Source organism: Anomaloglossus baeobatrachus, chromosome 5 (assembly GCF_048569485.1).
Source record: "Anomaloglossus baeobatrachus isolate aAnoBae1 chromosome 5, aAnoBae1.hap1, whole genome shotgun sequence".
Taxonomy (NCBI): domain Eukaryota; kingdom Metazoa; phylum Chordata; class Amphibia; order Anura; family Aromobatidae; genus Anomaloglossus; species Anomaloglossus baeobatrachus.
In genome coordinates, this window is record NC_134357.1 from 111,465,112 (window position 1) to 111,478,430 (window position 13,319).

Sequence of the window (13,319 nt, forward strand, 5' to 3'; positions counted from 1 at the left end):
TTAGGAGCAAAACAGTAACAATTCAGTGACCTGACAAGAATCTGCTAACTAATTATATGCTCAATAGTTGCAAGTCACATTTATGTATGAGATAACAAAGATGACTGTCTATAAAATGATGGGTAGTCTCACACTCAAAACTGTAGTGGATGGTGAGATATGGAGCCTGAAAGTCAAAAGTTAAAAACATTGTTACCCTTTTGCTTGTCCATGAATATCAGCCCAAAATAACTGTTCCAAGGGTTCCTATGTTTGGTTTGAACAGTCTAGTGAAACCTTCCCACCTACTTGTCTTGCATCTATCTGTGCCCTCCTCTTCATTGGTTTAGTGTTCTGGATATAGAGGAGACTAAGATGGTTGAAGTGAAAGGAACTCTTTGGCCACACCAAGTGTGCATGTGCTTGATGTGAAAAGTAATTTTAGTTGTGTGTTTACCACAAAGTAACCTTTTTTCTCTTTGTTATTGATGGGAGAAAAGTTTTAAGTGTAATTTTTTGTGGTTTTTGGTTGCAGAACAAAGGTAGAACCCACGAGCTTAGTGAAGATCTACAGAAGATGATTGAGGAACAGCTTCACAAAGTGCAATCAGCCGAGCTGGACTTTACATCACACCTGAGAACTGTGGACCCATGATGATCAGAAAGATGAGAATAATGAACATCTTAAAGGACTTGCAGATATTTATTCAGGACTGTATTTTCCTCGGTCTTTGTACATATGTTTTAGACAAAAAAATTGATGTTTTTTAATAAAAAATAAATAAAATTGAAAGCTTACCCAAGTCATGAAGCAAACAAAACCATCTTTATTCTCAACATATACAAATACAACAGTGTTTCAAGTCTGTATATATTAAGTAGTCGAATGGAAAAAGTCATTTTACAAAAACCAACACTTCAAAACTGGCACAAAAAGTCAAGATACCATCACACACTTCATAACATGCGTAAAGAAGACAAAATAGCAGAACGGACAATTGTTACACACACAAATACTTCAGTGCCCGTCACAGAGTAACAATGACCGTGCTGGGCAGTTATATAGCAAACGCTGCTGCACAAGTCAGTTTTACATTAAATGTCCTTGTAGAACATTGAGTAGTAGTATCCTTGGAAATGTGAGAATTTAGGGTGCTCTTATACCTTAGTTGTCGGCCAAACATTCCTGATGGCAAGAAAATTCCGGTAGCGGTTTATCTCCCCTGATGACAAAATAATTAGGAGTTTAACCTCTTCACCACCCAGCGATTTCCCGGTGTCTGATTTTTCCTCCCTTTTTTTTCTAAGAGCCACAATTTTTTTTATTTTTCAATCAATATAGCCATGTAAGAGCTTTTTTTTTTCAGGACGAGTTGCACTTTTAAATGACACCATTCATTCTGCCACATATTGTACTGGAAAATGGGGAAAATTCACGTGCAGTAAAAATGCAAAAAAAAAAAAAATGCAATTCCACAAATGTATTTTTTTTTAATTTATTTACCATGTTCACTATAATGCTAAAGCTGACCTTGCAATATTATTCTCCACGTCAGTCCGAATATGCAGATCCCAAACATGTATAGTTTTATTTAATTCGTTAAAAGAAATTTTGTCAAAAAAATTGTGCTTTTGTCGCCTTTTTTCGGGATTTTGAGCTGTATGATGGCTTATTTTTTAACAGTCTCTTATTGCAATGTTGTGGTGACCAAAAAAAAAAGCTATTCTGGCTTTTTGGTTTTCTTTTTTTTTGTTACGCCCTTTATTGATCAGATAATTTTTTTTTATATTTTGATAGATCTGGCATTTGTGAACATGGCAATACCAAATATGTAATTTTTTTTGTTGTTTTTTTTTCAATGGGGCTAAAAGGGGGGATTTGAACTGGTGGAGGGGATTCATATTTTTTTTAAAAAAAAAATTTTTTTTACACTTGATCTAAATTGTCCCAAGGGTAGTAGTAAAGACTAAAACTTACATTTTAAATCTTTGCAGGATTGTGTAACTTTTTACTCTAAAAGGCACAAAAATTAAGCATCTCTGAATCCTTTTCTGCCCATTTTGAGGAATTTTGCACAAAATCCCAACAGTGGCCAAAGAAATCAAGACAATAAAATAGCTTAAAATATGTTAATGATGAATGGGGGATTTAGAGGCTATTGCCAGTGTAATAAGTACATACTGTGTACATAGTATGTGTTACACACTGATGCAGAATCCATTTGGCTTTTTCTTATGTCATGTTGGCCAACAAACACTGCATTTCTGCCTGCAGTGACCTTCGAGCATGACCAACCATCTGTAAAAGTGACCCAAGAAGTTTAATTTTCTGTAAAATTAGTAGTATTTCAATTCCAATAGGCTTGTATTAGGCCCTACTATCTGATCATAACATTTGACAGGATGTTATGGAGGATAAGGCTAGTTTCACACATCGGTCTTTTAGGCGGATCCGGTGCACTCTAGTGCAGTGTATACAGTACAATGGCAGCGCGACAAGCTCCGGTCACATGCTGAAAAGCCAGATGTGTGAAACGGTCCTAAGCATATCATCAAGCAAGAGGAGGATAGAAAAGTGCAGTTAAGTTAGATTAGGTTTAGGTCAGGTAGCAAATTGATCACAGGTTACCTAAAGCATCATCAACGAGAGACTGAAATGTTGACTTCCACTCTAGAGTTACAGGTTGTCGGATTATTTAGACTATGGATTCTGCCTTTTACAGAGAATGTTTCCTATCGTAACTGATGATGAGCAAGCGTACTCCCTACTATATCAAGAATCGGGGTGCTCTGGTACGCTCTGTGCTCTGCCAAGTATCACAGATGCCCGGATGTTTCGTTTGTGAACGATCTGAGACAAAGCTCTAGCTCCCTTCAGTGAATGATGTGAGCAGATATCTCAGTGACACACTTGCAGTCTCTGGTTCTCACTGAGGGTAAAAAGTGTTCGGATGAAGTGTTGAGAAAAAAATGATTAAATTTGAATTTGATTAAAAAATAGCCCACCCTCCCCTGGAAATGCTCAGCTTATGGCTAGCTGTACAGTTGTGTACAAAAACATGAGTTAAGCTGCAAATCTTTAGAATAGTTTTCATTTCCATGCATGGAGAACGTTGCACACTCTTCTAAATCAAAACATGCAGTGAAATGTATATAATTTTTAACTACTTTACAGAAAATATCAAAAAATGAACATTGGGCTGCTCCATAAAGTAGCAGTTTCTGCATTTGTCTTTACATACTCAAAATCTGTCCTTTTTATTTAGGACTTAGCATTCCTGAGAACCACTAACCTAATATTTAGTTGAGTGCCCACAGGCTAGAAGTGGAAACAGGGCGGCACCGACAGACATACAAGCCGCGAGAGAAGAGACTGCCAGCAGGGGGCCCTGGAGGACGAGGCGCACTTCCTGCTGCACTGTGACAAATACTCAGCAGTGAGAGCCTCCCACTTCCAGAAATTTACCACCCATACCCCGGACTTTCCATCCATGGACGAGGAGATGAAACTCTGCATCCTACTGGGGGAAGAGGAATCAATGGTGGGCAGCACAGTGGCTCAGTGGTTAGCACTGCAGTCTTGCAGCGCTGAGGTCCTGGGTTCAACACCTATTTCAAGGGCATTTCCTCTTTAACATAAGGCAACATGACCGCTTCAAGTATTTTGATATATGCAAACTGGTCCATGATCCCAGGTATGCGGTAAATAGGCCCGGGACCATAGTAAGAGAAACTTGCTCATATCATGATGCTTGCACCACTATGCTTCACTGTCTTCAGAGTGTATTGTGCCCCCTGGACCCAAAAAGAACAATTTTGCTTTCATTGGTCCACAAAATGTTTCTCCATTCCTCTGCAGGCCAGTTGATGTGTTCTTTGGCAAATTGTATCCGCTTCAGTACGTCTTCTGCATAACAGTGGGACTCTGCAGGAATGTCTTGCTAATAGATTAGCTTCACACAGGCGTCTTCTAACTGTCACAGTACTCACAGGTAATTTGAGACTGTATTTGATCATCCTGGAGTTGATCTTTGGCTGAGCGTTTGCTATTCTTCCATCCATTTGAAAGGTAGTCTTCTGCTTTCTTCCATGTCTCTTGGTTTTTGCTTTATATTTTACAGCATTGGAGATCATTTTAGCTGAATAGCCAATCATTGTCTGCACTTCTTTTATACGTTTTATCCTCTTTCAATCATCTTTTTAATCAAAGTATGTTGTTCTTCTGTAGAATTTCTCGAACGACACACAGTTCTCAGGCTTTCAAGAAGAAATACATGTGTTGGTTGGCTTCACCCTTAAATAAGGGCCACCTGATTCACACCTGTTTCTTCATGGAATGATTAACCTCACTAATGTAACTCCTCACTGATATTATTTTGAACATTTCTGTATGTGAGTGGAGAGCTGGACTGCCCAATAATTTACTTCCATTATACTCGTTACTCAAGTCAAGCCCATCAGCGCGTCCAACCTGCTTGATTCTAGTAAAGAGCACTTTAGTGCTCACTCATAACTACTTGTAATTAGGGATGAGTGGACCTGTGAAAGTTCAGGTTCAGCTGGACTTTATCTAAAGTTTAATTCAGGAACCGGATGTGACCTGATCTTGATCAGAGCCCAAATCAATGAATGGGCAGTTCAGCTCTCTGCCTACATACAGCCAGCCATAAATGGACTGCAAGCAGCTTCCACTAGTCTGTGCACCTCGATCGAGTGGTTAGCATATGCACAGCACCCAAACTTTAACACTGATTTATTTTAATTAATATCCATGCTCGGTATGAACCCTGAACTTTACAATTCAGGTTGCTCATCCCTAGTCGTAACTTGAGGAGCAGACCCGTGGAAGTTCGGTTTGGCAGGTTCATCCAGGCTTTAGATAAACTTCAGTTTGGGACATGGACTTGACTTGACCCCCAATGGAAGTCACTAATTGGGCAGCTCAGGTCTCCACCATCATGCAGCCAGCCATAAACTGATGACGTCCGGGGGAGGGTGGGTGGTGGTTTATTGTGTGCACACTACATCCGATCATGATGTTGTTACCCCCAGTGTGAGGCGATCAAACACTGCAGGAGGCTCGCACTGGGCTGAGCACCGAGCGTATCCGAACACAGCGATGCTTGTGCGAGTGGTTAACATACGTAAAGCACCTGAACAGGTTCACTTATTGTAGTCGTAACCTAATGTAGAATCTCAAAAAGCAATTTGTAAAGAGCGAAATGCTGCCCGGAACACATTATGCACGTTTATAAGCAAGTGAAAGTACAAAACCACAAGTATGCCAGTGTTCTCTGCATTTCCAAGCCCCATCCATGAACTTGTCTGGCTTCTAGTCACATGTAACCAAACATAGTCCTATGACTTCAGTTCTAAAGAAAATAAATACTACAGAAAGGTTTCTGGTGCGCTCTTTAAGACAACACGCAAACTCCAGAAACCACCTGGTACAATAGTACTACATCTGCAAAAAGTCTGCCAACTTAGATGGTATTGGCATAAAACATTACACCCTGACCTAGTGTAAATATAAGTGCTGCAATCTACAAGCACAAGTCTGAATAGACATCAGATAATTACACTTTCATTCATGGCATGGCCATTAGGCAGAGCATAACAAGAGCACAAACAATTTACATTCACAGACATGATTTGATTGTCCATGATGAAACCCAGGTTACCAATTAATGTGACTCCTCTGCCCAATTTCTTTCAATTTCCTGGCTCATGTCATTAGATACTGTACAATCGAAGGCAATGTGCCAGTAGTGTTCCATATTGTGTATAAATACAAGCATTGGATAAATTAAATGTACCCAACTCCGATATGTGGCACTGCCCACACGTGACCAATGTAAATACCTTCTCCTCACTACAGGTCTCATCTGTAGGATCAAAATAAAATAAATAGCAATAATTGTTTGCCGATATCCGAATAATGTCTACAAAAAACATATTGGCAACTTAAAGTAACACTCGTGTCTGAACTAAAATAATCCTTTACCCAGTAATAGTCTGAGTGTCGGGTTTATATACAGGCAATATACACAGGACAAGCTAAACTGATTTGTGCCCAAAATTAGCGTCAGTACAATGGGATCAGTGCGTACACCATCACCGCGATCTTCATTGGACAGCAATCCCATAAAAATAGGCTAAATATTGTGTTGTACCAATACAGTCATACTTTCCCTTTATCAACCACTCAAAAATATATTACAAAAAAATATATATACCAATAAACAACCTTTGGGCTCTACTACTAATATGGCTTCAATAAGTACAGCAGAATGGAAATATGGGGAAGATGAAAAACCTGCACTGTCCTGTGTGTAGTAGTGTTCAGTGTCATTGAAAATATCTTACAGAGGCCTTATGGTACCTGTAGTACGACACAGACCAACACAATTTATTTGTACCCCACTTGTTTGTTGTTGTACATTGGATGAGCCGTGTAGTGAGTACGACATAAAAATAATCAGGTTGCCTGTAAACAAGTAAAATATACATCTTAAATAAAAATTAGTGTCTGATGCCGCCAAGTACTAAAATCATAAGGTGCTACAGGTTCATAGAAAAATGCAGACTAAAAGATGTATAAACAAAGGTATTAAATAAAAACATAACACTGCGCGAACCCTGGATATATAACGATACAGTAAAGAGCGTCTGACATTACAGCGCACTGGAGAACTCACCAGAACAGGACTGCCGCGCTTTTCTGTACAACACTTCCTCTACGGTGACTCTCCTACTTGGCTTCCACTTAAGACTATTAAAGAGGGTCACGTCTGGCTGTCATTTTACTGGGGTGTAGATGTACAATTATACACAAGCCCTGAAATATTCTTTAGCAGTACCCAAAGTGACCAGTGAATAGACGTCACCTGGTCTTATAAAGTCTAAGTTCCTGTGTGTCCTTTTCTTCAACCACGTTTCACATAAAGCGACCAAGCTCTGATCCGCTATTCTCCAACCTTTACGCTGCTCCACCATAAAGTTCCTGCAATGCAACAAGCGCCGCAGGAAATCCACTGTGACAACCAATAAGGCAAAGTATTCATGGGGAATCCACTGTAGTTCCATCACTTGTGTCATTTTGGCAGTTTCCAATTCCTAAGTAGCTGAAAGTACCAAGGTGCGGTAAGTCTCCGGCAGCAGGATAGATGTCCGTTGGCGTGTCTGTGTCCTGCTGAAGAGATTTCGTCTTTTCTTCTCCCTAGATCACAGCATATACAGCAGCCTGCAACACAAAGGGATACATATAATGGGTGTGTAACATGACAGATGTCTTGTAGAAAAGACCATAAACCTAAAACAACTTTTTTCACTTGTTTTGGGTTTTTTTTGTGTTTTTTCTTTTTGGTGCATTTATTCAGTATTTTTCAGACACTGTTTGAACTTCATTAAGCAATGAAGAAAGGGCCAGAGTTTGTGTCCAAAAAGCTAAAAAATAAAAAAATGCCCAGGCATATTCTGGGACTTGTTTTAGCCTTCCATTGGCCTGTAATGTAAATATTGAGCATCTTCCTAGTGGGAAAACAATTGAGAGATATACATTTGACTTCTTTTAAACGCTTGGGTCTCTTGAAAGCCTAAACATAAGTACAGAAAGTTGTTTTTACATGTAAATTAATATGTTTATGCTCTTGAGCGTTTTCTTTCTTCTCAGTTATTTGTAGCATTTTCCACAACCTAAGGCCCGTTTCACACGTCAGTGAAAAACACAGACGTTCTTCACTGGCGTGTAAACCACGCACATCTCCCTCCGTGTGCCGTGATTCACTGCACACGTGGGTTGACTAAGTGCAATCCGGGCTCCGTTCTCCGTGGTCCGTGATTGCACATAGAGATTAACTCACCTGTGCCCGCTCCCGCTCTCCATGGTGCTGAACACTCCCGCGGTGCAGCATCTGGCCGGCGCTGACCTCCGCAGCAGCTGCTTCCGGGTCGGCTGTTTCGTGCATTCATGAATATGCACGACAGTAATGAGCCGGCTCAGAAGCAGCAGGCAGAACAGGCTGCACAGAGCGTCGCTGGAGCCGGGTGAGTAAAAATGATTTTTATTTTATATGCACGTTTTTTTCTGGCACGTGTTTCACGGATCACACCACTGCATGGTCCATGGGACATCAGTGATGCCAGAAAAAAATGGACATGTCTCCGTGCGGCAATCACGGACACGCGGGTACGCCGCACGGAGACATGTTCAGTGAAAAATCACTGATGTGTGAGCAGACCAATGATTATATTGGGTCTGCGTATGTCAGTGATTCTGGTACGTAGAAAAAAAAGCACAAACTTACCAGAATCACTGACGTGTGAAACAGGCCTAAAAGCTCGTGCAGACGACCGTATTTTCAATCAAAGTGTGATCCGTCAAAACATCAGATCGCACTTGGACCAATGTTATTCAATGAGGCAGTGCACATGTCCGATTGATTCCTTGGTTCAAGGGAGAAAGAAAGTGCAGCTTTTATGATTTGACTCTGTGAATCTTATCAGCCATTCAAGTCTATGGGTCCGTGAACAAAATTGGAGCACATGCGGATAATATTCAACTGCAGTCTGATCTTCATGGACTGGCAGAATGAAGAAGATGGAGAATTTTTTTTCTTATTCTTTTCCACATCCGAGAAAAATTGATCCCTCTGAGATGAAACTGGGAACAGGCGGATCAGACTGTGATTAGCATAATCCGACCAGTTTTCTCGGAGAAAATACAGTTGTATGAACCCAGCCTAAAAAGTTGGGGTCTAGTGTTGAGCGAGTAGTTGACTATTCGTACTCGCTATGCTGTTAGCGAGTACTGTTCATTACTCGCCTACTGTCCGCTCTCGCATATTCGTTACGAGTAGCGGGCGCAATGTAAGTCAATGGAAAATACTCATTAAGTAGTGAGTAACCCGAAAGCCGAATTATTCGCTACTCGCAAAGTGATGAGAAACTCGAAAGCCGTACTTTTCGTGCGAGTAGCGAATACTACGGCTTTTGAGTTACTCGCTACTTAGAAAGTATTCCCCATTGACTTACATTGGGCCCGCTACTTGTAACGAATATGCGAGTAGCGGACAATACTCACTAACAGCATAGCGAGTACGAATAGTCAACTACTCGCTCAACACTAGTGGGGTCTCCAAATTCATTCATTTGGAGAACTAAAACTCTCTGCATGTTCTGACAGCTGCTATCATGGCATGATAGTAGATAGTATCATGGTGGGGAGATGTATTAAAGCTGGGTTCACACTAAGCGACAGCGACAACGACGTCGCTGTTACGTCACCATTTTCTGTGACGTAACAGCAACCTTGTAAGTCGGTTATGATCGCTGCTTAGCTGTCAAACACAGCAGAAGCAGCAGCGATCATAACGTCGCTGTGCTACATGTGCAGAGAGCAGGGAGCCGCGCTTCGCGCTGGCTCCTTGCTCTCCTAGGTACAGTACACATCGGGTTAATTACCCGATGTGTGCTGCAGCTACATGTCACAGTGCAGAGAGCAGGGAGCCGCGCACACTGCTTAGCGCTGGCTCCTTGCTCTCCTTGCTACAGTATACATCGGGTTAATTACCCGATGTGTACTGCAGCCACATGTGCACAGAGCAGGAGCCGGCACTGGCAGCAAGGGCGGAGGCTGGTAACGAAGGTAAATATCGGGTAACCAGGGAAAGAGCTTCCCTTGGTTACCCGATGTTTACGCTGGTTACAGCTTACCGCAGCTGCCAGACGCCGGCTCCTGCTCCCTGCTCGCTTCATTTCGTCGCTCTCTCGCTGTCACACACAGCGATGTGTGTGTCACAGCGGGAGAGTGAGGACCAAAAAATGAAGCTGGACATTCAGCAACGACCGGCGAACTCACAGCAGGGGCCAGGTCGTTGCTGGATGTCACACACAGCGACGGGACGTCGCTGCAACGTCACAGAAAATGGTGACGTAGCAGCGACGTTGTTTTCGTTGTCGCTGTGTGTGACACCAGCTTAAGAAGAGCTAGACTTTTTTGGGTGAATTTTCACCACTGCAGTAATTTATCTCGGGGGCTACATGAAACAAAACAAAAAAAAGAAGAAAAAAATGTTTCCAGGAATCAGCGAGCTCTTATAGCTGTTATACTAATGCAGCATTTTGTTTATCTTACTTTTTTTTTTCTCTGATATTGTGAGGGTCTAATATATGGTGCTTTGTGACAACCTAATAATTGGGATCTTGCGGAAAGAAAAAAATGAGTGCATAATTAAAACATATCATGCTGGAATAAAAAAAAACAACTATTTCCAGTGCTCTGCCGAGGACCGAGCGCATTAGTGCTGCATGTATGAGTTATGTCTCACCGCACGCTATACCATGATGTGCTTTGGGAAATATGTTAGTAGGAGTTAAACAACCAAAGATCTATTACACAAAGCAGAACAAGACATATTTTAGTTGATTTTTTTTTGTGGGTTTTTTTGTAAGTCACAATTATACATTTTCTTGTAATGGTTAGTAGTTACATTTTTTTTTTTACATTTAGTTAATAACTGTCAGGAGTAAAAGAGGAACAGGTAAATCAGCCATACCTGCACGGAATAGGACGCACACAAATATAGCTGCTATTCACTGATGTCATGGAAGGACAAACTGCATGCAGGTTTCTCATCTCTATTCTGGGTACCTTCTGGTGACATGATCTGAGGTGACAGTGTGAAGTTCCGAGACTGCCTGCTGGATTTTGCTAGTTTCTTCAGTTCACTTGCAATAGAAATGCCTTTTCTCTTATCATCCCGCGCTGCCTGCGGAGAAACATCTGTATGAGACATACATTCACCTTATCAAGCCTTCTGTTAGGGCAGCGGAGATCTACATTCAGGGCTCCGCTGTATTGCATATTCCTTGAGGTGCAGCAGTTCAAGCGAAACATTGTAGGTGATGCCGGATTTATGATTGCTACATTTTGTATCTGTAGCAATTCTACATTTCCCAGACAATTTACCGAGCCACACGCCATTCCAGCGTTATCTGATTACGCTGATTTCCACTTAATGAAAGCTTACAGGCAGTGTTTTCTTCAAACTGCTCAGATTAAAAACTGCCTTCCCCTCACAGAAAGTGCAGAGATTTGCTTAACCCCTTCACCCCTAAAGGCCGCTTTACACGCTGCGATCTCGCTAGCGAGATCGCTAGCGAGCATACCCGCCCCCGTCGGTTGTGCGTCACGGGCAACTCGCTGCCCGTGGTGCACAACATCGCTTGGACTACTTACCTGCCTAGCAACATCGCTGTGACCAGCGAACCGCCTCCTTTCTAAGGGGGCGGTTTGTTCGGCGTCACAGCGACGTCACTAAGCGGCCGCCCAATAGAAGCGGAGGGGCGGAGATGAGCGGGACGAACTTCCCGCCCACCTCCTTCCTTACTCATTGCGGGCGGCCGCAAGTAAGGTGAGGTTCCTCTTTCCTGCGGTGTTACACATAGCGATGTGTGCTGCCGCAGGAACGAGGAACAACCTGCATCCTGGAACAGCAACGATAATCGGGCATAGACCACCGTGTCAACGAGCAACGATAAGGTGAGTATTTTTGCTCGTTAGCAGTCGCTCGTACGTTTCACATGCAACGACGTCGCTAACTAGGCCGGATGTGCGTCACGAATTCCGTGACCCCAACGACATCGCGTTAGCGATGTCGCTGCGTGTAAAGCGGCCTTAAGCCTGTTTTAACCTTCCTGACCGGCCAATTTTTTTCAATTCTGACCGGTGTCAACTCTGGAACGCTACAACGGATCCCAGTGATTCTGAGATATTTTTTATGACATATTGCACTTCATGTCAGTGGTAAATTTAGGATGATATTTTTTGTATTTATTTGTGAAAATATCAAAAATTTTTAATATATCCCAATTTTCAAAATTTGAATTTTTATGCCCTTAAAACCGAGAGTTAGGTCACACAAAATAGATAATAAATAACATTTCCCACATGTCTACTTTACATCAACATAATTTTTGACACTTCTTTGTTTTGGTTAGGTAGTTAGAAGGGTTTAAAATTCATCAGCGATTTATCATTTTTCCAATAAAATTAACAAAAAAAAATTTTTTAGGGGCCACATCAATTTTGAAGTGACTGAGAAGCCTATGACAGAAAATACCAAAACGTGACACCATTCTAAAAACTGCTCCCCTCACAGTGCTCAAAACCACATCCAAGAAGCTTATTAACTCTTCCGGTACTTCACAGGAACTAAACCAATGTCAAAGTGAAAAATTAATATGTTACTTTTTCCCACAAACATGTTACTTTAGCCTCAAATTTTGCATTTTCACAAGGGTAAGAAGAGAAAATGCACCATGCAATTTGTTGTGCAATTTCTCCTGAGTACATTGATATCCCATATGTGGTGGGAAACTACTGTTTGGGCGCACGGCAGGCTTGGAAGGGAAGTAACACTATTTGACTTCTGAAACACAAAATTGTAATCGTTATCGGAGACCATGTCTCATTTGTAGAGTCCCTGATGTGTCTAAACAGTAGAAACCTCCACAAGTGACCCCATTTTGGAAACTACACTACTCAAGCAGTTTATGTAGATGTGCAGTGAACACCTTGAACCCCCAAGTGCTTCACAGAAGTTTATAACGTTGAACCGTGAAAGTAATAAATCACATTTTTCCTACACAAATTTTGTTTTAACCCCAATTTTTGTATTTTCACAAATGTAACAGGAGAAAGTGTACCATAAAATTTGTTGTGCAATTTCTCCTGAGTGCGGTGATACCCCATATGTGGTGGAAAAGGACTGTTTGTGCACACGGCAAGGCTCAGAGAGGAAGAAGCGCTATTTCAATTTTGGAACGCCATTTTGGCTGGAATAGTTTACAGACGCCATGTCATATTTAAAGATTTCCTAACATGCCAAAACAGCAGATATTCCCCACAAATGAACCCATTCTGGAAATTACACTTCTCAAGGAATTCATCTAGGGGTGTAATTGGCAATTTTAACCTTCAGATGATTCACAGAAGCGTATAACATTGGGCTGTGAACATAAAAAGTTACCATTTCTTCCATTAAAATGTTGCTTTGGCCTCAAAGTTTTAATTCTTTAAAACAGGTAATAGAAGAAAACTGAGCAAAGAGTTTTTTTACACAATTTCTCCTGTGTTCACCAACACCCCATATGTGGTTCAAAACTACTTTTAAGGAACAGTGCAAAGCTCTGAAGGGAAGATGCGCCATATTATGAGGTTCAGACTTAGTTGGAATAGTTTGAGGGTGCCATGTTACAAAGGCCTGAAATGCAGGCCCCCCCCCACAAGTGACCCCCATTTTACAAACTGCACACTTCAATTAATTCATGTAGGGGTG

At 41.5% G+C, this 13,319-nt stretch overlaps 2 protein-coding genes across 10 annotated transcripts in view; one reads left to right on the forward strand and one right to left on the reverse strand.

Annotated features, from left to right (window-relative positions):
* Positions 1–800, forward strand: part of NOC3L (NOC3 like DNA replication regulator) — a 196,118-nt gene extending 195,318 nt beyond the window's left edge. Inside the window, exon 21 of the mRNA XM_075348773.1 lies at positions 515–800. Within this exon, the coding sequence (XP_075204888.1) occupies positions 515–634 (120 nt within the window). The 3' untranslated portion in view covers positions 635–800. The remainder of the gene's footprint in view (positions 1–514) is intronic.
* The window catches only part of PLCE1 (phospholipase C epsilon 1), a 400,168-nt gene continuing 387,635 nt past the window's right edge, over positions 787–13,319 (reverse strand). For 5 of the 9 annotated variants that reach the window (XM_075348768.1, XM_075348766.1, XM_075348765.1 and 2 more), the window contains 2 exons: positions 10,631–10,748; positions 787–7,222 (listed from right to left, as the gene is read on the reverse strand). In XM_075348768.1, coding sequence (XP_075204883.1) covers positions 7,074–7,222; positions 10,631–10,748 — 267 coding nt within the window. In that variant the 3' untranslated portion in view covers positions 787–7,073. Of the gene's footprint in view, positions 7,223–10,535; positions 10,749–13,319 lie in introns of all 9 variants that reach the window. The other 4 variants (XM_075348771.1, XM_075348772.1, XM_075348770.1 and 1 more) reach the window with 1 other exon arrangement.